We start from the raw sequence: 26,456 nt of genomic DNA, 5'->3' as shown, positions 1-26,456 counted from the left end.
TTGTAAAAATGTTGCTAGTTATCCAATTACTATCTGGTTTTCCTTTTTTGTTAAATTTTTAAAATACAGAACAAGTCTTTAACAGATGGTTCTTCGTATCATGTGGGAATGTCTCAAGGATGAAAGCATTGCTGGTGTGCACATAACTCTTCCCATATTATTTATGAGGGGGGAGAGAACCTGATTTAAATATACAATATGGGTCCTGGGCTCATTAAGTTCAAATTAAATTAAAATCGGCCTGTCAGATGACTTAAAATATCTCCAATTATAGAGACATTTAAACTTTCAGACTTAATGTTGGTCTCTGTTAACCTCAGTCCTTGTATGCTGTCAACCACTACAGGACTTGATGATTTAATGTGGACTACTCTACATTTCTAATATTCACCACTTTTGGATATTCTTAAACTACAGAGCTTTTGGAATGTAATATGAAAATTCATCTTGTGTTGTAATGATCTTGAAATCCTCTCCTATAATTACACTTGTCACAAAAGTTGCCTCTCTAAAGTTGTCGTCATTTTATTTTTTCACAGGAGATGCACATTTTGCTCTGGATTTGGCTAGAAACCGTGTGGCTCTAATTTGAAATGTGTATATAAAAATGGCATAGCTTTATTCAGTGCATCTACTACTTTTATGTATTCTGTGCACGTATCTGGCTTAAATGTTTTTCACTATTTGCACTGCATAGCTAACGCGGCTGAGTGAGCTAGATTTTATTCCTCCTTGTACATTAACAACTGTCTTAGGTGTCAGCAAGAACCTAATTTTAATTTGGCTGTGGGGTTATACAGCTTAACTTTGCTCATACCCCAAATAGTTATGCATCTAGTGGACATAACTTGCTAACGTTAATTACAGCACCATAACAAAAGCGGTGAGGGCTAGAACAAAATATCTGAGGTGAAAAGCAACATATGGGGCTAAAAACGAAGTTTGAGTGTCCGAACCCACTACTTGAGTGATTATAGTGGACTTCAGGATATGTTCGCTAGCTCCAACAAAGGTATGAATTATTAGCAGCAGGTAGCTGAGCTTGTTAAAAGGGGCATTATTAAAAATTAAAAGAAAAGTTTGTCAGGGTAGCAAATGACTCCCATTTTATTTTTCCATGAAACTCTGTGGGCTTGTTGATGAGGGCTGAGTGAGATGACTGGGAAAGCATAGAAGGACTTAGTGTCTGTGTGGGAAAGCAAGGGGGTAGTATTTAAGGTTGGAGAGTAGTGGCTTAAGTGTGCATGCCACACTGCCAGTTTTTGATTTGGATATGTGCAGTCAGATGTGCTTTTGCCAGACTTCCAAAGTGGAATGAACTGCTTTTGATGTGTTTCATTGTGTTCAAGGTCAATTAGGAACTAGACTAGGACAGAATATTCTCCATCTTTGTTTACTTCAGTCCCAGTAAGGGATTAATCCACTCCAAAAACCTAAACTCTAGACTGCATGGGAGCCAGGACAGTGTTAACTTCAACATCGCTAAGATTAAGATAAGTTTCTGTGGTGCTGCATGAATAGTGCATATAAAGACCAACTCCTTGACAGGGAGAAGCAAAGTGCTTGAAACAATTCAAATGCCACACACTGTCCATCAGAACAGATTCCACAAAAAAGGCGGTAAACATCTCGTGAAATCAGACTAAACACTGGAATTTCACACCCAACCTTTAACTTTGCCCCTTTGCTCCACAAATACTAGATCACTTGAGCTGTAGTCAGACTCTCCCTTCCAATGAAAATCCCTCTGACTGGTGCACAAAACTGGAGCGTCCTTGACTTGCATGGCAGATACCATCCCACCTAAGGCTGCCCATTTACCCTCTGAATACTGGTCAGAGAGCCCACCATTTCACACACAAGCCAGCTGTCAAGTTTTTTTCCAAGTGCACCTTGAAGATACTGGCCACAATCTGCTAATATCTAGCACAAGACATGCCTGAGATCTCCTGATGGATGACCTAGATCAAAGGATGAGTGTAAGCAAGAGAATCTTACAGACCAAAAAAACAAACAACCCTATTACTACTATATAAGTCTGCTTTTGTGTAAATGTTGTTCTTTTTACAATTAGTGGGGTCTTCCACCAATATGTGTACCATCAGCAAAGCTGAGGGGACAGTGTCAAGATCAGTGTTGAAGAATTTCAGATTTTGACCTTTATTTTAAAGGTTTCAACTCTGTATTGAGAGAAATGCAAAACTATATGTAGTAGCTTACCTTCATATGCTCTTGGCTTGTCCTTCTCACAGTATTTTATCTGGAAAATAGCATCGGCTCCAAATCTCTTAGCTTTTCTTGATGTTTAGTAAAAGCAAAACTTTCAATGTAAAATAAACATTGCGTGATGGATGGCAAAAAGATGTATTAATATTCACTGGAGATCTTGATTGAAGGCAAATATTCTGGACTGGCTGGCATGTCTTCAAGGAGTAATTCTATTAGAAAAGACAACTTACAAAGCTAGAGGAAAAGCAGAAGAATTCTAACTGATTTGAGACTTGCTGCTTCTCTTTATAACTTAAAAACTCCAGGTTTTCAGACCTAGACTTCCTGCTTTTTCATACTCTGTATTTTTTTTAAAAAAAAAAATCTTAGTTTTAGAAACATAACTAAAGAGCTACATGTTTAAAATATAAACTCCCCAAATTGTTGCATTTTTATGCATGTTTTTTTAAAAGGCTTTTTAAGTTCAGTTCGTACTGATCTTGTTCTATAGTGATTATTTTTTAGTTTTGTTTCATTAGTTTGAATAGTCTCACATTTTTCAAAAAAAGAAAAGGAGTACTTGTGGCACCTTAGAGACTAACCAATTTATTTGAGCATGAGCTTTCGTGAGCTACAGCTCACTTTATCGGATGCATACTGTGGAAACTGCAGCAGACATTATATACACACAGAGAGTGGTCAGTTTGGATGAGCTATTGCCAGCAGGAGAGTGAGTGAGTGTGTGTGTGTCCCTGGGAAAAAAGGGGGGGGGGGTGAGAGAGCCTGGATTTGTGCTGGACATGGCCCACCTTGATTACCATGCACATTGTAGGGAGAGTGGTCACTTTGGATGAGCTATTACCAGCAGGAGAGTGAGTTTGTGTGTGGTTTTTGGAGGGGGGTGAGAGAACCTGGATTTGTGCAGGAAATGGCCCACCTTGATTATCATGCACATTGTGAAGACAGTTGTCACTTTGGATGGGCTATTACCAGCAGGAGAGTGAGTTTGTGTGGGGGGGGGGGGGAAAGTGGAGGGTGAGAACCTGGATTTGTGCTGGAAATGGCCCAACTTGATGATCACTTTAGATAAGCTATTACCAGCAGGACAGTGGGGTGGGAGGAGGTATTGTTTCGTGATCTCTGTGTGTATATAATGTCTGCTGCAGTTTCCACGGTATGCATCTGATGAAGTGAGCTGTAGCTCACGAAAGCTCATGCTCAAATAAATTGGTTAGTCTCTAAGGTGCCACAAGTCCTCCTTTTCTTTTTGCGAATACAGACTAACACGGCTGTTACTCTGAAACCTGTCACATTTTTCAGTCTTGAGAATGTCTGTTTTTACAACTGAAACGGTCTAATCTTTTACTTCAAGTTAGGTTTTTAAATAGGTGAGTTTTATCTGGTTATTAAGCAAGGTAGTTCTAGATGCATAGGCTTTTTGGAGTTGCTTCACTGTAAAAGGGTGTGTGGGTGTGGGTGATTATAGGGTGGGTGGGTGGGTGTGTGTTATATATTTTCAGAGTTAGATGGGATTATTTTTGTTTTCCTGTGTGCACTACTGCTCTGCTGTTTTAGGTCACACATTTTTCTTCTCTCCTCCTCATGCCAGAACACAGACAGGCTTTTGTTAGCTTGCTTTACTGTTAGCTATCCACTTCTAGAAGCTGGACCTGTACAGTATTTGAACACAGTTAATAAAATTAATAAAACTTCTAAAAAATCACTTCATTTTTAAGACTGTCCATGTCTTAAACCATTGTAATGGAATGACATTGTGGATCCTTTCTCTTCTAAGAGTTGATGACACAAAGCCAAAAGAGGAACCTGCTTCTCGGACAGGCTTTAGCTGTTACTGAGATCATGAACTCCTTTCGGATAAATCAAATCCTGAAAGGAAAGTAGTAAATCACATCTACCATGCAACTAGTTTAAAATCATAAGCCATTAGTTTACTTTTGTGTAGTAAAAAGTTGCACTTTTAAAATACCTAAATACTTTTTGAAAGGGGTTTAAAAGCTTGGTTAACTAAAACAATTGGAATTTTTTTTTGTTCTGTTTTTCAGGAAATAAGTGATGACCTTAAATTTTCAATTGTTTGGTTTGTGTCTTATAGAAATGTTTAGAAATTCCAGATGAGACATAACATGAGCTAATTACTCAGTGTAGCTAAATGGTGATTCTTATTAATGAATTCCAAAATGTTGTGTTCAGTCCTTGTGTAGGAAATTCCTTTGTAGAACTCGACAGACATCCCTCTTCAGAATGGATCTGACGAGACGTTTGCAGTCAGTGTACTGAAAGTGCAAGTCCCTGCACTTATCTTTTCTCTGCACTTAATCCCCTAACGAGCATCCCCTTCATGCATCATGCTTTGTCAAAGCAGTGGAAAACATTAGTTTATCCCAGCCTTTTTCAGATGCCCCCACTTGGAGCTTTAAGAATCCTTCTTTCAAACCTCTCCCTCAAGGTGCAATAAAGAGAAATAATACTTAAACACAGCCATCAAATTTATACCAACATACACTGCAGTTCACACAAATGCTTGGGCCTATGCATTTGATCCAGATATAGGGGCCAGAGAGTTCATGGAGACATGATCTTTGCCTGGGTCGGAAATGACACTTTCTGACTGTAGGGAGTGAAATGCCTTGGAAGATCTGTAGGTAAATTTCTTCCAAGCAACTGCTAGTTCTTGGGTTGAAACATAGTCAGTAACAGAACTGTGTACAGTAGCTCCCTGATCCAACGTACACCTTCACCGTGCATTTATAAACTGAACTTTCCTGAGCTTGTCTCTTTTTGGCAGAAGGGTACTCCATTCTGTGGTAATTGCATACCTCTTTACTTAATCTTTCCTCAGTCATAGCCCAGTCTCTTTCCACTCATTGTTTGTAAATAATATGTAAAAATAAGGGTGGTTTTAGACTCTATTGCGGCTGACTGTTTCCCATGCGGTTAAGAGTCCAGCAGATGTCCTGGTAAAGCACTTGTTAATTTTCTTTTTTTTTTTTCAAGAAAGAAATGGCTACTGACCTGAAGTTCTTTGTATCACTCTGGGTCTTTGAAAACCAATAGTCCATATCCCTAAATTGTCCTTTTCTTAGCTCTGTGTGTATGTGTGAGGCTATTTAGTGTGTACATTACATGGTAGCTATGTTAATAATCTTCGCTTTAGAACATCTCCTACGTCCATGATCAGCCACTGGTTGATGGTTCTAGTTGTCTCAAAAGACTACAAGGAAGGGATCCAACCCATGCATAAGGTCTGTGGACGTGTCTTAGAAGAAAAATTGATAAACAAGACTAACTTCTATATCAAGAAGCTCATTAGAGAGGTGAAGTAACGTACTTGTGTGTGTGTACACATATATAACCACATAACCACTCATCTTTATCTGCTGTAGCAGTTTACAGGGAATTCTTAACTGTCCAATTGAAATGCTCTTGCTCTGAAGAAATTGGGTCAGATGTGTCCCAATATAGGTATGAGATCAGAGGCAAAAAATAGAAATTTACATCTGGGGAGTGTAAAACATGGCAGGAGACATTATGAAACAGATTCTATGGGAAGAAACCTGCACATCTGTCTCTCAGGAGATGGTTGACATCAGTTTGCTGTGCAATATGGCTGGGGGTGGGGGGAAGGCCTGTTCAGTATTAGTGGTTTACAAGTAGGATCTGTCTAGTCAGTTGCGTTGTGGCTTTGCTGACATAATGAATTAAGTTCTGGGCACTGCATTTCTGGAAAACCTGACAAATTGGAGGGAGTTTAGAGATGAGCAATAAAAATGATAGAGGACTACTGAGATTAACTTTCAAGAAGAGTTCAATAGCAAAATATGTAGAGCATGTCCAAGTGATTTTGGCCTTAGCTTCAGTACCATTTTCTTAATCTCCTATAATGTATTACTGCTTGTGGCAGCAACAGGTACTGGTTTAAATATGTGGTGGTTAGAAACTCTTTACTTAGAACAGGTCTGCATGAATACAGTGGCTCTAAAAATGCCAAGGGCTGATCAGTGGGTGAATCAGTGCAGGTAAAGGTCTAAGGGAGGGCATTACCTTGCAGATATTTTGAAGGGTGCAAACACTATTGATTTTGAGTTTCTAAAATATAATTATAGGAGCCCATCCGGTGATTTAAACTTGCACATAAATAACCAAGGAAAAGGTGGCATTGAGCTTAGTTAAAAGGGGTTAATTGGGATTTAGTATGAATTGAGGGAAAACTTGAGGCTGAATATCAGAGGAAAAAACTTCAGGTAAGATGTATTGGATAAGGGAATCAGTGCCCTGTTTATTTGCACACTTAAAACTTGACAAGCCAAAACTCTAGCAAGTGTATATACTAGGGGCAATCTTACAGTGGCAGATGGAGACTCCAGAAAACCGAATATTCACATCATGAAGGTAGGTGCTGTCTGTCTGATATGCTTGTTCTGTGCAGGCCAGTGTAAGTACATACCAGGGTTCAAGAGAAGATTTTCGAGGTTTTAGAAACATGCCATGAAGCCTCTTTTAGAGGCTAATGGATTTAGATGAATACCCTGAAAAGAATACTATCTTTACTTTTTTCTGTAAGCTATAAACACTTTGGGTAATGCTATGGTAATAAATTGAAATGGTCTTTCCCCCTACCTCCATTTCACAGGGAGGTTTTCCTGAAGAAATAAACCATGGTCAAATGAAGTGAGTTGGTTAGTAATTGCTTTCCAGTGCTCAGTAATTCAGCAGGGGTTCTCGGGACAAATTTTTTGGTGGCTTCCGCGTGTGGCCACCAACTCTTGCTGGTGGCCGCTCTCGCACTTCTTCCTAGAATACTTAGTTAGCTTTAGGAAAAAAAAATAAATAGGCACATATACACATCCAAATCATTGTAATTTTATTTATTGTTAGCTGGTAAGTCTGTTGTGAAAAGTGATATTAACAAGCGTACAAGTATCACTTTTCACAGCAGATTTACTTAGTCCTGTCAAGCCTGGGGACAAATTAAGCCCTGGATTGTGGGTGAGCGTCCTATAAATATGCGGTAGAGTGTAATGGTACATTTTATTTTCTGTTACCATCCTGCTGATTTATTTAGCTGGGGCAGAACTAGACATAAAATCTGGATGTTGCTAAACGATGAGTAAATATCTTACGACTTTTTACACCACTTCCTCACTTTCATTAAAAAAAAAAAATTCCATGTACCTGAACCCCCATCCTCCCTCCTCCCCCTGCCCCCCCCCCAAAAAAACAAAAAAAAAAACAAAAAACAACCCTGGCTGGGCCTAGCATTTTTAATTTGACCATTTATTAGTTTCAATAAAATAACTAAAAGATGCATAGCATCTACAAGAGCAATATAGCCGTCACCCCCAGCAGGGAAAGCAGTTCTTGCCAAAAGCAGCCAAAGAATCATTTAACATTTAAGTTTGTAGAGGTCTTCCCTAGAATCCCATTACTTCTATTGAAAAACTTCTAAGTTCTGTCCCTAGAAAAAAGGAAAAAGCTTTATCTGTTCACAATGATTTATTCTACCTTCACCTATATTGCTTTTAGTTTAAATGGGAGAATTTTAAGAATGGAAAACCTGCATCCTTGTCACCTGTGCCATTGACTACTAAACTTCTCTGTGGATGGCATCCCACTGGGAAACCTCCCCGTTTTCCCACATTGGTTAGTAGAGGGCTTGAGAGTCTCCTGTAGCCATGTCTGCAGTACTTAAATAGGTGTCCTTTATAATCAGCATTTATGAGACAACTTTGCCATGATAAAGCTGGTTCATTTGGGGTTTTCTCTTTATAACTACAGAATTGGTACTTGCATGATTTTAAAAGGAGAAAAACCCTTCACATTACACACTCAAGGTGGAATAGTGGATCTCTTGCAAATGCACATTTGTGCATATAAGTTATGCGTCTATTGATCACAGATGGAAGTTACATAATGGAAATGACGCAGTGCAATTTGAAATTCCATGGGCACTAAGTCTCTAGTGGCTTCCTGTGCAGTCCGTATTTAAGATGATGAAGCACTTCCTTAGGTGAGTGGTCCTACTGAAAGCAGTGAGACTCCTTGTCACTTGGCATGAGTAAGTGCTTACCAAAACACAGGGGGTGCTGTTGGTCCCTATATGATTAGGTTTTTAAATGGCAAAATGAATCTCCTGGATGTTTGCCACTTATATCTGATGTTCCGTTTTGTTTTATGTGAACAGCTATTATAAGCTTAAATGTGCACCTAAAATTGAAAATAAAAAAAATCCCAAATGAATAGGCTTTTCCTAAGTCTTTTTAAATATGCAAGTCACCTAGAGTGCATGAAAAGTCCCATACCGACAGGCAGTAAACTGAATAAGTATGACATTGGCACAATGAACAGGTCTCCTGCAGACTGCTTCTCCCAGCTGCCTGAACCCTCATGCAGAGGGACCACTTCAACAGGAGAGTATCTTTGTCTTTGCCTCACTTCAATAAGGATGCAGATTTGTGACACTATTTTTTTTTAATTTTGAAGATTAAACACTCAAAATGCAAAGGGAGCAAATCAGTAGTTGGTTGGCTTAAGAAGCACCTAGTTCTGGCTATCTGCTTTTCTCCATCCCTAAAAGGGAATGTCAGTTGGGTATCAGCAGCTGCAGAGGGAAAGACGCATCCTACTGTGCAAAAGTGGTACCAGTCTGAGTAAACCCAGTCCGCTGTCTGTGATCCTGCTATGCGTTAGTCAGCAATATACATGATAGGTCGCACACAGGGCTGTGCTGCTCTTTCTCCGCATGTGAATGGTGCGCTTTGGGCGAGATAGGACTTCCTGATTTTGGTAACCTGTATAGGTTTATCACAGAATTGTGGACTGGTGTCCACAATTGGATGGAGTCTCTCAAGGGAGAGGGAGTCTAAATGCTAAATATTCTTCCTTGGAAATGGCTACTGTATGAACTTTGTGTGGTGATTCTTTTTAGTTATCAGTTGGGTTTTGGACTGAATTGGTTGTTATGGACAGCAGTCGTCTTGATATTAGGTCAGTTTTTGTCTGTTTCACCTACTTGTTGTTAGGATCAGCTGCAGTTCTTCATAGCAAAGCTACCTTGAGGGTAACACTGTCTGTATGAATTGGACAAGCATAGTTAATGTGAAGGACTTTGGTGTGATGCATATTGAACTTGAATGTATTACCTTTTATTTCGTAATGTGATTATTGCACACGTTCACACTGGCAAGCTACTGACTTATACATGCACAAACTGGAAAGAGTGATTCATTTTTACATAGTAATAATCAACAGATCTGTTTTCTGCATGGCTTGTCTATAAGATCTCAAGTTTGTGGGGGTGGCAATTAATCTGTAAGCTGAAAATTTTTATATGGAAGGTAAGAACCTCCCAATACTATTTTCAGTCACTTTTCTGAGTAGAATTGCATTAGTAGAAATCCACAGCTTCTCACCATCCTTTCTAATCTTTCCCCACCATAGCTTTTGAAGTTCATTTAGTGACCAGTCCTCTGTATCATAACCTACTCTATTACCTGTTCACATGCCTCTCCCAATAGTCTAAGCCACTCCGTGGTTAGGCAGATGGAGAAATGAGACTTAGTTTATGTATAATGTGTCCGCCTTACTGGTACCTCCTCCGACATTTCTGTTTCACCTACTTGTTTCTATAAAATCCTCTGTGGTTCAGGGATGGTCTTTCTTGGTACTTGTTTCAACAGTGTCTAGCTCAGCAACATTCCTTTCGCCTCTAGGTGCTACAGTAATACAAATAGGTAGGGCCCTACCAAATTCATGGTCATGAAAAATACATCACGGACCGTGAAATCTAGTCTTCCTCGTGAAATCTGGCTATTGTTGGAGGTGAGGGGTCATGGTATTGTCACCCTTACTACCTTGCTGCTTTCAGAGCTGGATGGCTGGAGAGAGGGGGCCCAGCTCTAAAGGCAGTGTCATGGCAGAAGTGAGGGTGGCATGGAATGGGGGGTCATTACTTTTGGGGGTATAGAGCTGGTCTTATGGGTGGGTGCCATGGGTGATGGCCCAGAGCACCATGGTCAATCCCCCCCCTACACACAGCGCCACCCCAAAGCCTGTTAAACCCTAAGCACTGGACTCAGAGGCGGGGAGGGACAGGGCTGGGGGCACCCCAGCCGGGGGCTCCTACTGTGCACCGGGATCCAGCTGCTAGTCTTGGCTGGGCTGGGGAGGGATGGGACTATCCTTTCCCCAACACAGGCTGTGCCCTGGGCCCAGTCAGATCCACCTCTGGGAACCTCTCCCGGTTGCAGGAAACTCTGCAATTCCTGGCTGGGAGCCCGGGTCTGAAGGGAGCACCACAGCCAGCAGTCGTGCAGAAGCCAGGGTAGCATGATAAGGTACTACCATCCTGACTTCTGCACTGCGGCTGGCGGCGGTGCTGCCTTCAGGGGTGGGTGCCTGGCTAGCAGCTGCCGCTCTCCCGCCACCCAGCTCTAAAGGCAGTGCCACGGCCAGCTGCAGTGCAGAAGTAATAGCAACAATAGGCAACCAACCACCCCTCCCTCCTCCCCCCCCCCCCCCCCCGGCCCACGACCCCCTTTTGGGTTGGGACCCCTGCAGTTATGGCGTGAAATTTCAGATTTTTAAAATCCTGTGATTGTGAAACCTAGCAGAATGGACTGTGAATTTGATAAGGCCCTCCAAATAGGAATATCGGTTTCATATACACACTTTCACAAACAGTGCTTGTGGTGGGAGGGAGGAAGGACCCTCTAACAGCTTTTTCCACTCATTTCAGTACAGAAGAAATTCAACTTTTCAACCCTCCTTCCACCCCCTGATTAAAATCCACATATAATATACAAGAAGTCTCACATTTAGCTTTGGCATTTGCTCAGAGGCCATAACAAAATAATGCTTTTGAAGATGGCTGTGCGCATGTATAAACCAATCACTGCATGCTATCAATAGCTGGATTTTTTTTTTTTTAATTTTTTTTGTTGTTGAGGCTGATTAACACTTTGGTAAGAAATTAGTGTTCAGGAATACCTTTTGTATTGATACAGACAGTGCTCTTCAGCTGTTAAGCCTATGTGTTTAGGAGTCTATTGAAATGCTAAGTGTGCTGTATTCAGAGATACTCTGGCTGTCAAACAGTGGCTTTCTAAAGGTTGGTAGGATGCTAACTGGATGGACCATTGTTAAACTGTACTATGAAGGATGAGAATTTTCTTAGAAAAGTCACTAAAAATTGTGTGGGTATTCTTTGGTTGTCCCATTGAAATGATTAGGATTTTTGCTGCTCTTTGGTCAATGCTGTATACAGACACATGTACGCTAATATGATATAGATCTCTAAGGTGTTCATATTGCTATAAAGTGAAATCTCAGAATATTTTAAAGAGGAATGCTATCTTCGTATTTTTGGCTAATATTCTGTCAGTGGGACTTGAGTACCTAGCACCTTTTGACAGCACCATCACCTGTGTGTCTACATGTAAATCCAGGTGCCTAATTTTAGGGATCCAAAGGTCAAAATTTTTACCTGGATGTTTAACCCTCATTTCCCTAGCTCTAAAACGAAACAGCTACCTTACAGCTTTGTTGAAAATTAGTGTTGGTAAAGCACTTTGAAGATTAATAAAAACGTAACAAATAAGCATATTATTTTTAAACATAAGCTAGCAAGGTTTTCTTGTTCATAGTTACTTATCTGCATGCATATAGATAAAATTCTCATTAAAAAAGCTACAGTCCTGGCAACTAACTTTCATGGTGGTATACTGTAGGATTTGAAGCTTCAAAGAGTTGGTCTGTAATTCCTCCTATACAGCTACGTAATGAGATACAATTCAGTTGTTAGAACTGGACTGTTCAGTGTTTCAAACCTTTTTGAAAATTCAGGAAAAGCCCATCTTTCCCATGTGTAATAGTCATTGTAGATGCCAAAAAACCCCAATTGTCACATTTATGAAGATACCCTTAGCTGATGCTCAATTATATGCAGTAGAGTAGCTTGAAAATAGGTTAAAATGAGTCTTGAAGCAGTGCAATACCAGTTTAAAGACTTACAGCTCATACACTAAGTAAGTATCTGAAGAAGGTTAGCTTATGAAAAGGTTGCTTTCATAACTTTGTAAGTTATTGGTTTTTGTTCAGAATTTGGGATTTTCTAATTAATCCATTTGAAACATTTAAGCTTTTAAATGCTATAAAAGAATTTCATCACTGTTCCATAATTGAGCGTAGGAGAAAGTTGGTGATATGTCAAAATTCACAGTATTAATTTGTCTTTTAACCTTCTAGCAGCTCCTACATTTCCTCCTGCCTCTCAGTCTGATCATATTACTCCTAAGAATGTTTCAAATTCTTAATTAAACTGGGTATTGTGATTTCAGCACTAAACTTAAGACAGTCGATCGGAAGGTAGGAGAGCCAGTTACAAACATTAATGCTCTCTGGGAGAAGTGATAGGAGCAGTAAGCTATTGAATAATCAGTATGTCAGGCAGCCCTTTCTAGTATGTAGTATTTTTGTGCAGTATATTGGTGTAGGTCTTAAATACCTTAGTTCATTTATTGTAGTACTGCAGAACTAACTGTTTCTTTTCTTTTCTTTTTTCTCGTCTCTTCTCTTTTTCTCTCTTAAATCAGGACAGAGCTTGGGTTATGGCTTTGTGAACTACATTGACCCCAAGGATGCTGAAAAGGCAATCAACACGCTGAACGGATTGAGACTTCAAACCAAAACAATAAAAGTATGTAGCGCTAATTATAGCGTGAGGAAAATTGTAGATTGAAGTCTTGCAACACTAATCACCACATTGTTCTTAGCCTAAGCTACAGGTGGAAAGGTTTCTGATATGGGCAACACAGCTAGTGGGGTTTATGCTCATAAACTACTGCCTTTAGTAACCAGGCATTAACATGAACAGAAGTTACTTAGACCGTGTGCCAGATTGTTTCCATATCAGATGTATGTCTGTTTACATTTTACCCAAGAAATGGATCCTCATAATTGCATGTTTTTGAGGTTTCCCTCATTAGAATATATGCCATACTATATTTCTGAAAGGTTTTGTTGTTTGGAGAAATTATACCACTGCCATGTTTTTTCCTCTGTGCATTATGTATATTGCTTATGAAGACTTTTTTTCAGTGGTGTGTCCCTGGGAAAACCTGTTTAAAATAAAATGTGCCGAAATGAATAAGGCCAGAGTAGTATGAAAAACCCTAGCACTGCAGTTAGACACCTGCAGCTGGCCTGTGCCACCTGACTCTGGCCTGAGCCTCAATGTTTACACTGCAGCTAAACATCCCCTTAGCCTGGGCCCCTTTAGTCCAAATCAGCTGTTATGGGCCAGCCACGGGTTTTAACTACAATGTAGACATACCCTAAGAGTCCAACAACTCATAGCCAGCCTCCAGTTTTATTTTGGATTCAGTTTTTGCCCCAAATTGGATTCAGTTTTTGCCCCAAGCCATAATACAATTTTACAGCTTTGTAAAGAACAGAAGTAATCTTGAGGAGCAATCTTCCCTTCCCCTGAGTGTTATCCCTAAACCAGTTTATGGTGACACGTGTGTGCCTTCAGAGCTTAGGGGCAAAAATGAAGGAGAATGAAGCTAGCTGTCCTTTTATTCTTAAAGTTCAAGGGATCCTCTTGAACACTTTATTTTCATAGGTTTCAGAGTAGCAGCCGTGTAAGTCTGTATTCGCAAAAAGAAAAGGAGTACTAGTGGCACCTTAGAGACTAATCAATTTATTTGAACATAAGCTTTAGTGAAGTGAGCTGTAGCTCACGAAAGCTTATGCTCAAATTGATTAGTCTCTAAGGTGCCACTAGTACTCCTTTTCTTTTTATTTTCATAGACTCCTACAAATGTAGGCTTGGAAGGACCTCAGTAGGTTTAGTCCAGTTCCCTGCACTGAGGCAGGACTAAGTATTACCTACATTTATCCTTGACAGGTGTTTTTCTAACTGGTTCTTAAAAACCTCCAATCCACTGAGATTACACAGACTCCTTATGTGACTTGTTCCAGTGCTTAACTACCCTTAGAATTGGGAAGTTTTTCCTAATGTCTAACCTAAGTCTCTTTTGATGCAATATGACCCCATTTTTTCTTGTCCTCTCCTCAGTGGATAAGGAGAACAGTTTATCATCCTTCTCTTTATAATAGCCTTTTATGTACTTGAAGACTGTTATCGGGTCCTCCTTTCTCTTCTCTTCTCCATGCTAAACAAACCTAGGTTTTTTTGAGTCTTTCCTCATAGATCATATTTTCTAGGCTTTTAAGCTTCCTTCCTAACTTGCTCAGTCTCTATAAAATTATTTAAGTCAGAAGGATGCTAACATCCTAGAGTCTTCTGAGTAGTTTGGGCTTTAGAAGCCAAGGAACACAGGTTAAACAGGATAAGTTGTCAGGAAGTGTTTCATCTCTCAAGGATACTTTGTGACAGTAAAATATTGTTCATCCTTGTACTGGCTGACTATCTTCTATTCTTTGTATAGTGTCTAAAGGCAACTGTCATCCTGCTCACTATCATTCAGGTTAGAGACAATGGTGCTTTAGTTAATGACTTCAGAGCTCAGCTACCAAATGTAGTCTGTTCTGCCCTTTTGACTGAGGTCAGACTTGCTCCTTTGGACATGCAGTTTGCTTGTGAAAGGGCTTAAACGTAAAAGTGAATCTCGGACATTTAAAAAGGTGTTTGAGGCAAAGATATTGTTCCTGTGAAAAAGGCAGGGCATGTTTTCTCTAACCTGTAATATTTATTAAAATGAATAGTGATCCACAAATGTTATTGAATGTTGCTGTTCTGTATCCTGTTAAACACATCTGAGGAATGCTTAGCATGAAAGACACAGCTTTGTACCTTTGGCAGAGGTTTTGACTTTTGAAAGGATTTTTCTTGAACTGATCAAAAAGAGACAGGTAGGGGTGGGAAGGGAAGGGACGAATTTCCCAAGGAATTCGCTGATTGTTTAAAGATATTTTCCTTTTTATTTGACAATCTGGATTGTGTCCCTGAAGTAAAGGAACTTCTTTGTGATCTGACAATTTTGTGGACTCTTTTTAAATGTGCTTTTTTTGTGTTTGTGGCACACCTCTTGTCCCAGTAAAACAGTTCTGCATAAAATGCTGTTGTCTTATTACTGCCTCGCTGGGTTGCGAGTCAGAAAGGTGACACATGCGGTGACTCAAGCCAGACATCCAAAATCAAAATGATCCCCCAAGGTTGTTGACAGTAAGTTACTTCAGTAAGTATGTATATTAGGGCTGTCAATCACAGTTAACACCTGTTACTGAAAACAAAATTAACGCTTTAATTTTAACACATTAATGTCATGAAGCCCCACCCCTGAGCTCCGGGCCCCCAGCCTATATTTGAAAATATAGGAAATATCCAAAAAATCTTTAAATAAATGGTATTCTGTTATTTAACAATATGATTAAAATTGCCATTAATTTTTGTAATCGCTTGACAGCCCTAATATATATGGAATCCTCGTTCACCTTGCAGATAGTCATTGGGCAAACAAGTGAAGAGCAATGGAAAAGGAGATGTTACCAGGAGGGAAAGAGCAAAAACACAGTAAATGGAACACTGGTGTCTCATTCCCCACCGTCATGCACACAATACAGCCTATCTGTTAGTTAAACAAATGGTAGCATTGAGTTAAAAACTGTAAAAGTAGCCAACACCTGGATACTGAAGTTGAGAAACAAAAACATTTAGGCTTTATCATTAAGCTTGATCTTCCTTGAAATTTGTAAGGAGCATGTCTAGGCGTTTCTATAAACACATTCCAACTCAATAGGCCAAAATGTAGAGACCTTCTGTTGCACTTGTATGAATTTTTCCTTTTCTCCTTAGTTGTGCAAACTGAGTGCTGCTCATATCTTCCACATTAAAGGCTGAATTCTGTTGTTCTTGACTTCAGTGGGAGGCTCACATAATGGGGAGGAGGGGCAGCATTTGGCCCCAAGAAAGGAGTTTTGTACGTTTCCCTTCATAAGGATCTGTTGAAAGTCCTGCATCCCAGGTTGGCTGAGATGCTGATTTGCAAGGTTTTAGCTGTCCTCGGAGACAGCAAAGTTCTGTGATAGACCTATGTTTGGGCTTAGAGGGTAAGCATCTTTTCTTCCCTGACCTGCTCTTTGGAGTTCAGAGAGAGGTTTTAGTGACTTGCTACAGGGTTTCCTGTATGAGTCGTCATGGAAACTGATTTTTTTCCATATCGCTTCTAAAACTAAGGATATTTAATGTTTGGGGATTGATCAGGAGTTGCCTGCATTGGACACTTGCTTAACTCTCTCTTTGAAAATGGCAGAGCTTCTTCATGGTGGTAGGTATCCCATAATATTTTTGTCAGGGACCTGATGTTATATGAGGTTCACAGCTGAGAACAGACAACCTAAGATAAGCTGCTTATGTCTTGATTTCTGAGTCACTAGATCAGTCCTGAACTAGTGACTCAGGCAAGCCCAGGCTCCATATCTACTGTAAATACGGATATGGGCTTAATCTTAAAGGCTTGTGTTGATACAGAATTCACATGTGGGTGAGGTTTGTCATCGTAAACCAGTTCTCTCTAAGCAGTGGCCAGCTAGGACCATAGCAGTCCTTTAAAGTTATACAAGAGTTATTTGTGACAGATCAGGACTTCATTCCATTCCTGTAAGTATGTGGTACTCTTAATACGAACACTTTTGAGCTGGCTAAAATTAGCAAGCCCAGACAAATTGGTCCTTAGAGCTATTGCTGGTTTCCCACATCAGCTAGAAAATAGCTTAGTTTTTACACACCACCTTCAAAGGGAAAGAATGGGGCCATCCCTCATTGTTTGACTCCCATAAATAAGGCTGCGATTAGAGCTGGGCACAGTATTGTGACACGACGGGCCTGTTTGAATTTGCAAAACAGATGGGAAATGGCGGCTTTTTTGCTGAATATTTAATACTTGCAAAAGCTTTTTTTAATTTTTTTTGTTTGCTTTTTTTTGGCCTGAAATTGTCTACCTTGCAGTAGGTAAAACTGAAAAGCAGGTTTGGTGAAATGATAAAAACTTGTCAACTTTCACCACAAAGTGAAAGTAGTCCATTTCAGAGAGGAGTGTACCTACCACATGGCACTATGGATTGAGTACGGGATTGGGTATCCGTAACTTGTGGTTTCCATTCCCACCTCTAGCACTAGCCACTGTTAATACTGTAATCTTTAGGAGAGTCTACCACCACTGTTTTCGTGAAACAGAAGATGTGCTTGAAAATTTGCTCATACTACAACATGTGCAAAATCAGGCTGCCACTTTTACAAATGCAATTAAGTTGCCAACATTTAAAAAAATTGTAGGAATGATTTTATTAAAATACTTGCAAAATATTTTGCATCTGTTTTTTTTCATTCATCTAATGTTTTCAGACCCAGTCTGGTAATCACAGCAGCTTATAAACTTGTGTTATGCTGCCCTGATTGTTTTAATTATTCATTTGACCTTTGGCAATAGGAAAAATCTACGTTTGTACTGTAGTAACATGTAGAGGCCCCAATCCAGGATCAGAGACCCACTCTGCTAGTGATCTTTTGTGATCTTGTGAGTCATTTTTCTTTTTTGGAAGACACTGCTGTTGGAACCCTTTCAGTGCTGAGTGAGTTATTGAATTGGAATAGAAAATGAGCTATCTAAAAACCTTTAACTTTTATGATTGAGCTGATCAGTATAGTCCCTCCTCTCTTTCTCACCCTCACCTGGTCCCACTTGCTTATATGTATTCACTCTTTGGTTGGGAAAGATTACTCCTTCCAGGGATGTAAGCTGATGAGTTTTGAAAAGATGCCAGTAGAATATATTAATGGAACAAAAACTGATGGAATTGTCCAGGTGCGAAATAAAGATCTGGAAAGCCAGTTATGTCTTGGATTGGTTTGGTCTGCAGGAACAGAATTTCCATTTCAGAAAAAAATCAAGTAACATTGGAATAAGAACAGGCATCTCCAGTGGCTGCTTCTACTGAGGGTTTGTTAGATCCAAGGTAGAAGCTGAAGAACAGTTAATCTTCATGTTTACTGAGAAGAGCATACCAAGTTGCAAGACTCCTGAGGTAAACTATATCTAGGTTGAAAAAGTCTGAGGAGAGGCCCTGTCTATGAAGCAGGGGCAGACAACGTAATTCTTTCACCCTAGTGAATTGTGTCAGAGCTGTGTTTCCGGCCTAGAGCAGGCAGCTTTCCACCCTGATGCCAAAAATGAAACTGGCTGTACTTTAAGGTGTCATGGATTGGAAAGGGGAAAGAGCACTTCTGCCCATGTAACTGCTAATCTGATTTAACCTGGTCATGGCTTGGAGGTGGTGAACCCCTTGGATGTGGGGATGGGCAAAGTTGACCCCGGATGATGCCCTTGCGGGGGGGGGGGGGAACTCTGTCCCACAGAAATACCACTGGGACCAGTAGTTTGTTTTTTTCCATCAGGCCAATTCAGGTTGAATTGGGGCTAAAATGCAAGATACCATCAAAAGGTTAACCATTTGGGGTGAGATGGATTGAATGTCAGAGTTCACTTAAATGCAAGACTAGTCATGGGATTTTCTGAGATCACCATTGTCATTGAGACATGTATTTTCTTAATCCTAGATGAGTAGCAAGTAGAACCATCTGAAGCGCTTCTTTATGTACAGCATTTGTTAGCAAATACAGCTTCCAGACCTCTGCCCTTCCAGACCTTTGCAAGTTTAACAATTGATTTCTACCTGGGCAAAGGCTGGTTAAACATTTCTTCTCACATGATTCTTAAAAGAAACGTTTTTTGATTGACTATTAAAGTGTTTACAAGAGTAATTATCACCTGTCAGGGGAATATAGATTTAAGAAATATTTAATCAAAAGTATTAAATCTGTAGGTTTTCTTCCCACTCTTCCATAGCTCTTGCATATATTTAAAAAAAAAAAAAACCCTCAGGCTTAAAATGGAGTGTCATTCATGCAGAAGTTGGAAGAAAGTTAACTTTCAAAATTTTTTGGCCACGCTTGTGTTGTGAAGATTTCCTTTGGTATTATCCCTTACTAACTGTCCAATGAAAGATAATGTAATGCAACATTGAAACTGTAAAATGGGCCAACCATTGTAGAATACTTTCTCATCAGAATGCCAAGGAATAACATATGCTATAGTAAAGGGAGACTTGAGATGAGGAACATACTACAGGTATGCACACCTTTTGAAATAGTTTGCTATGTAACAGAATGGTGTGCACCACATTTCATTCAGTAGCAATACTGGTTAGTTGTGAACCATTATCCTGTTTTGCAACAGTAATCATCTTAAAGTAACTGTTGTACCATAATTTATTGCTTGCCCAAGAACGTCCCCTGCTTATGACAATGTTTTAAACACGGTTGATATGCATTTTATATAATACAATGAAGAATGTGACTAGTATACAGACCCACTAACTTCTCTTTGGCAGATTTCTTCTAGTGCTGAATGTATGTAGCAATGAGGGGTATTTTCCAGTTGCATTGCTCTTCGCGGGTCTGACCTGTTCATCTTTGTGGAAGTATATTAACAGGAAGGAATCTTTGGTAGATAAGCTTTTAATAGTGATCTTTTCCATTAACCACCATCTCAAGAGAACTGGGAGATATGTATTTATTGTGTAAAAACTCCTTTAGGACACTGGAGGCAAATGAACTGTGAAGGTGAGGAAGAGACACACTCCTCACTTCTGTATTTTGTTCTTCCAGTATTAAAGAACATTGGTCTAGCAAGTGCAAAAGGGGATCCTATTTGGAGCTTTAATTAAAGCAGGTACATTTTATTGATGCTATCAATCAGCAGAGATTGAGGGAAAGGGCCTGGTGTCAGACCATTTAATGGTCTTGACAGGGTAATTAAATACCTCAGGACTGTAGTCTCAAGATAAAGTGAAGTGCTTCTGCAGATCTGAAGCAGTAGAACAATTTATCTTGGAACAAAGGTAAAGGTGTTTTTCCTTTAAATTTCTGAAGGAGTTATATAAATGGTAATTATAGAGTCTTTTTGCTATGCTATAGTTAAAGCTTTGACAGCATTTCCATTTTAAACCCCTCCTCTTTTTTCCATCCCCAGGTAAAATTTGCTCTAAGCTGACACTTAACACACAAGGTCTTCAGGAGTGACATTTTTATTTAACCATCTTAAATTGGGCACTTTTCATATTGTATTATAGTATTTTGAAGGGAAGGCTTGGCTTTGAATGCATATCTTGTCGCTTTCTGTAAACTGTTGCTTTTTTCTAAAGCAATGTGATTATTCCACAATGTCTAATCACTTGGAGCAAAATAAAACAGCTTGTCAGACTGAATTTTAAAAATTTGCAACAACTCTTCTTAGGAAGTTCCACAGCTCGTACTATAAAGGTCCTGGTATATGCAATATACACAATTTAACAGCCTTTGTTTCTCAGTCTGTATCCTCCCAGGTAAAATTCCCTTTGGAGGCAGTCAGTGCAGCTGCTTAACAGCCTATGGGGATTACTGAGGGGTACGTTTCTCCTTGTCTAAGAAGCTCTCTCCACCTCAGCAGAACTGTTAGTCCTTTCTGACCAGGAGACCAAGATGATAGAATGAGTAACCAGTCCGTCATGATGAAGTGGACTAGTACTATTAATTTAAAAAAACCTTTGTACATGCTGGATGTGGCACAGCAATCTTATACCAACTTAAAGCAAAAACCTCACTACTATAGTGTCGATAACACCAACCCTCTTCCTTTCTCCTATCCCCTAAAAACAAATCTTTAAGTTGGATATGGGTTTCTGCAAAGCCAAAAAGCAAGGATAAGAGGACTTGGCTAGATGAGCTTAAACTCCATTATTTGTGTTTTCTGTGTAAGAGATGTTGCTTCAACTTTTTTATCATAGTAAAATATGGATGCGTTTCTTGAAATGTAAAGCCCTTGAAAGAGTGAAGCTGATTGACCTTTAATGGACTCCTGGCTGTCCAAGTTTTTGGGTGTTAGTTAAATATTGAGTTTGGGTATCGCTTATCAACCCAATAAGGGTTTTTATTGCATGCTTTTCATAGGTTGTAAAAATGTTCCTGAGGAAAGTTAAATGTATTTGGCATTGAACATGCTGTTTTGCCTTGTGCATGATTCTGAAGTAGCGTATTGAATGAGATAGATAGGCAAGACCTCAGAGCTATGAACTGACCAGTCAACCACACACCTAATTTGGAACTGCAGTCAGGCAACAGCAGAGACCAAAAACAAAGCAGAGTTACAGTATTGTGCTAAACTTAAACTATCAAAAAGAAAATAAAGGGGAAGTTTTTTAAAAAAGTTTTGACAAGGTAAGGAAACTGTCCCCTTTTATTTAAATTAAGATGATTAAAAGCAGCATTACTGTGCAGAAGAAATAAAGTTTCAGAGCTGTATTAAGTCAATATTCAGTTGTAAACTTTTGAAAGAACAGCCATAATGTTTTGTTCAGAGTTACAAATGTTTGCGTTACTAACAACCTCTATTTTCATGGTATTCGTAACTCTGAGGTTCTACTGTGTAAAAAAGAAAAAAAAAATTCCATATCCAGTAAGCGAGTGGCGGCGACAACAGCAGTGTGAAGTGGGCAAGCATCTTGACATTTTCTTTTTCTCTGCAGCTTTCAGAGCACCAAGGAAACTTGTTAATGTCTTGGTGCTGCTCTGAAGGCAACAGTAGCAGGGACATGGTCCTTTAACTTAGGCTTGAATAAAGACTTGGAGTGGATGTGTCATTACACAGAGTAAAACTAAAACTATTCTCCCCTCCCCCCCCCCCCGCCCCGTTCCTCACGCTTCTTGTCAACTGCTGGAAATGGCCCATCTTGATTATCACTACAAAATGTTTTTTTCTCTCCTGCTGGTAATAACTCACCTTACCTGATCACTCTCATTATAGTGTGTTTGGTAACACCCATTGTTTCATGTTCTCTGTGTATATAAAATCGTCCTACTGTATTTTCCACTGCATGCATCTGATGAAGTGGGCTGTAGCCCATGGAAGCTTATGCTCAAATTTTAGTCTCTAAGGTGCCACAAGTACTCCTTTTCTTTTTACGGATACAGACTAACACGGCTGCTACTCTGAAACAAGTACTCCTGTTCTTTTTTGTAATTTTTCAAACTCCTTGCATAGGATTCTGTGCAAAATGCTGACCATTCTACAGTACTTGCCTGTTCTAAATGTTCCTGCTTTACTTCTGTGGTGCATGATCCCAGCTTAGTGCTTTGGTCTGTCTCCTAATTTTCAAACTTAATTTCTCTCTTTACTTAAGAAACTTGGTGACCTTCTTTATTTGGCTGGAGAATGTTCTATACTGAGTGCTTCCTGAAGGGCCCCATGGATCTGGCTCCCCCCCCCCAGCAGTATCTCCAGTTTTCCTACACAGTTTGTTTACATGGCAATCAAGACTTCTGCCATCAGAATTCTTGAGTAAATTGCCCAAATTATGGCATAGCCCAGGCTGGAAACAAGAGGGTCGTAGTACCAATGCCCCTCCCTCCTCAAACCCCTTGTATCAGACCATCTAAGAGAGAGTGCTGGAGTGTGAGCCTGAGTTTATTGCCAGGATTTGCTGCTCTTCCCAGAAGTCTACTTCACCACTATTGTCTATTAAACTCTAAGGAGGAAATGGATGCCTCTGGTTCCTCAGTCCCTAGAAGTGGTAAAGGGACTGCTCCCAAGATTAAACTCCCTCTCAAAGAGTATGGGTAAGAGGTGACTTGATCATGGCATAGGAGTACCTGCGTGGGGAGACGACTTAGAGGGCCCTTTATCTAGCAGCAAAATGCACAACCAGATGCAGTGGCTGGAAGCTGCTGCTAGACCAATTCAGACTGGAAATAAGATGCAAGATTTCAAGTGAGGGTAATTAACCATCTGAACAAATTACCAAGGGATTTGGTAGATTCTTAATCACTGAAATCTTTAAATTGAGATCCTTTTTGAATGCATATTCTCTAGTTCACCCAGAGTTAGAATGCTGGAACTGATGTAGAATTTCACCCAGTAATTCGTATGCCCAGTGTTGTGAGGGAGGTTAGACTAACTGATCATAATGGTCCCTTCTGGTTTTAAAATCTATTAATCTACCTTGCCTCACAGCAGGGACAGCAACTCTCTAACAGCTCTTAGGCTAGGTGACTGAGCATAAATAAGGAAACCTATTTTTTCCGTTGTTGGAGATTCCTTCTCCAAAAAGAAAATGTAAGGCCAAACATCCTTGGACTGTATCCAGAGAAAATGCCCACTAAAGAAAAAGGTATCACAGTCCAGAAAACTCAATATCTTATGCACACTCAGGGTGGCACAGGTCATCAAATGACCATCCTGTGGTAAAAGCTCTATTCTAGAATAACAAAAAGTACAGGTACCTCCTAAAAACCCACTTCAGGATAACCTAGGGAATAATGTTGTCATGGGAAATATTTCCTAGACTAACTGTTCTTTCAATATCTCTCTCCAATCTCTGAGGTGATCTCTCAATATCTATTGAGGTCTCTCAATATCTTACAGCATCTGCTTTTCTGTGCCTTCTGTTGCTAGGAATGATGGTTACTTGTATGGCAGCTGTTCCTGGGCTATGCTTGCATCTTTTCCCTTTGCAGACTTTTTTTCTTCAAATGTAGAATTTCTTATGTCTGTGACATGTCCTCCTTGCTGCACATACTCCTGGGCCTCTGAGCAGCTTACCTGGTCATCCAAACAGGAAATTCTCATCGGGCCTGAGTGTTTGCTAGACCTTCTAACTGTTCAATTAAGTACTTATGCCAGTTCCCTTAGTGGAAAGGCACGGAGAGGATATCTTTTCACTTGGACAATAAGGAACCTAACTGCCTGAAACCTGAGGAAGAGCTGACAGCAACAATTTTATTCTGAAGACCTGATGGCTTTCTGGTTTTAAAAACTGGGACATGCAAAAGAATGGAGAATCTGATTAACTAGTGTGCCTGAAATGTCATTAATTCTTTCCATTTGGTGTCTGAAATATGTCTTTTTTTGTTTGAAGGCTTCCAAAAAGGGTTTAAGATTCAGACCTCATTTCTCTGAGCCCTGGTCTACACTAGGACTTTAGGTCGAATTTAGCAGCGTTAAATCGATGTAAACCTGCACCCATCCACACGATGAAGCCCTTTATTTCGACTTAAAGGGCTCTTAAAATCGATTTCCTTACTCCACCCCTGACAAGTGGATTAGCGCTTAAATCGGCCTTGCTGGGTCGAATTTGGGGTACTGTGGACACAATTTGACGGTATTGGCCTCCGGGAGCTATCCCAGAGTGCTCTATTGTGACTGCTCTGGACAGCACTCTCAACTCAGATGCACGATTGTTTGCCATTGCTCTGACGCAGGGAGGGGCGACTGACGACACGGCTTACAGGGTTGGCTTACAGGGAGTTAAAATCAACAAAGGGAGTGGCTTTACATCAAGGAGTATTTCAGGCAGGACTTCATGGAGGGTTCCAATAAGAAATGGTGCACCTAAGTTACTGTTCTTATTGGAACAAGGAGGTTAGTCTGGCCTCTGATTGATACATGGCTAGATTTACCTCGCTGCACCTTCTCTGTAACTGCAGTGTGACCTAGAGAAATGAGTCCCCTTGGCGGGGGGGTTGCAACTGAGTATAAAACAAATCTGGTCTATTTCTTGTTTTGATCCACTCCATCTATCTTTTACATCTTTGGCTGGCAGCAGACGGTGCAGAAGGACTGCATGCCATCCACATTTCATGGCTGCCCGGCAGCAGATGATGCAATAGGACTGCTAGCAATCCGTATCACCTGCCTGCTCACCATAAGATGGTTCAATAGGACTGACTGCAGGACTAAAGAGAATGACCTGATTAAGTCACTCCAAATTTAGTCCCTGTGCCCATGTCTGCCCAGGTGCTCCTGATCGACCTAACACAGGTGACCAGGAGCACCTCGGACATGACGATGATGGCTACCAGTCCTATTGCACCGTCTGCTGCCACAAGGCAATGGGTTGCTGCTGCTGTGTAGCAATGCAGTACCGCGTCTGCCAGCACCCAGGAGACATATGGTGACAGTGAGCTGAGCAGGCTCCATGCTTGCCGTGGTATGGCATCTGCACAGGTAACTCAGGAAAAAAGGCACGAAACGATTGTCTGCCCTTGCGTTCACGGAGGGAGGGAGGGAACGGGGGCCTGACGATATGTACCCAGAACCACCCGTGACAATGTTTTAGCCCCATCAGGCATTGGGATCTCAACCCAGAATTCCAATGGGCAGCGGAGACTGTGGGAACTGTGGGATAGCTACCCACAGTGCAACACTCCAGAAGTCGACTCTAGCCTCGGTACTATGGAAGCGCTCCGCCGAGTTAATGCACTTAGAGCATTTTCTGTGGGGACACACACACTCGAATATATAAAACCGATTTCTAAAAAAAGACTTCTATAAATTCGACCTAATTTCGTAGTGTAGACATACCCTTATTCTCGCTTGACTGCATCCTTACCAAGTACACTGTGCTTTCCCTTTAAACTGTTTCAAAGATCCACAGTACAGTAACTGGTGGAAGAGTGGAATTTCACTGTTGTGCTAGAGATGTCCTAAAACCACCAACTGAAGAGTCTACTTCAACTGCTGGCACCCCTTCTCCCCTTCTCCCCAGCCCTCAAGTTGACTGATTTATTTCTTGGGGGGGGGGGGGGGAGAGAAGTACCTTGAATTCCTGAGTCAAAAGACAGGACACTGTGTAACAATTTGCAGGATGGAATCTGATCCTCAGGACATTTTCACAAAACACAACCAGATTGATGTCTTGTCTTCAGCTGATAGACACCAGGTCATTCTGGTTTCTCTCAATGCCAATTAAATTTGTATTTTTTTTTTTTAAATGGAAGGTTGCTCCTTAGCTGGAATTGTTCTCCCTGACCCCAAGTTGTTTTATCCTTCTCTAGGTCTAATGAGTATTGCTTTATTTTTCCATACAATCATGGCCATTTCAGTCCATGTCAAACTGTGTGCGGAATACTGCCTCTATTTAACCCCTGGGGGGGGTGGTGTGTTTTTTTTTTGTTTGTTTATATATTGGCTTGGGAGGAGTTGCTGCTTATTGGCAAATATCAGTAGACACTGATTTCACTGCACACAGACAAACAATATTTCCACTGATGATGATCAACATTTATAGATAAGGAAAGAGAAATGCTGTTTGGGGACTTACTACAGTTTGATTTAAGGATTTTGAAATTCAAAAAATTAAGCTTTATACGAGGTAATTAAAATGGTCACCGTCTA

At 40.3% G+C, this 26,456-nt stretch overlaps 1 protein-coding gene across 18 annotated transcripts in view; it reads left to right on the top strand.

The window, feature by feature from the left end:
* The window catches only part of ELAVL2 (ELAV like RNA binding protein 2), a 168,432-nt gene that overhangs the window by 118,129 nt on the left and 23,847 nt on the right, over positions 1–26,456 (top strand). For all 18 annotated transcript variants that reach the window (XM_048850769.2, XM_048850767.2, XM_048850768.2 and 15 more), the window contains one exon: positions 12,819–12,922. In XM_048850769.2, the coding sequence (XP_048706726.1) occupies positions 12,819–12,922 (104 nt within the window). The remainder of the gene's footprint in view (positions 1–12,818; positions 12,923–26,456) is intronic.

Source organism: Caretta caretta, chromosome 5, assembly GCF_965140235.1.
Source record: "Caretta caretta isolate rCarCar2 chromosome 5, rCarCar1.hap1, whole genome shotgun sequence".
NCBI lineage: Eukaryota > Metazoa > Chordata > Testudines > Cheloniidae > Caretta > Caretta caretta.
Note: the sequence above shows the minus strand (reverse complement) of the source record. Positions and strands in the feature narration are given on the sequence as shown.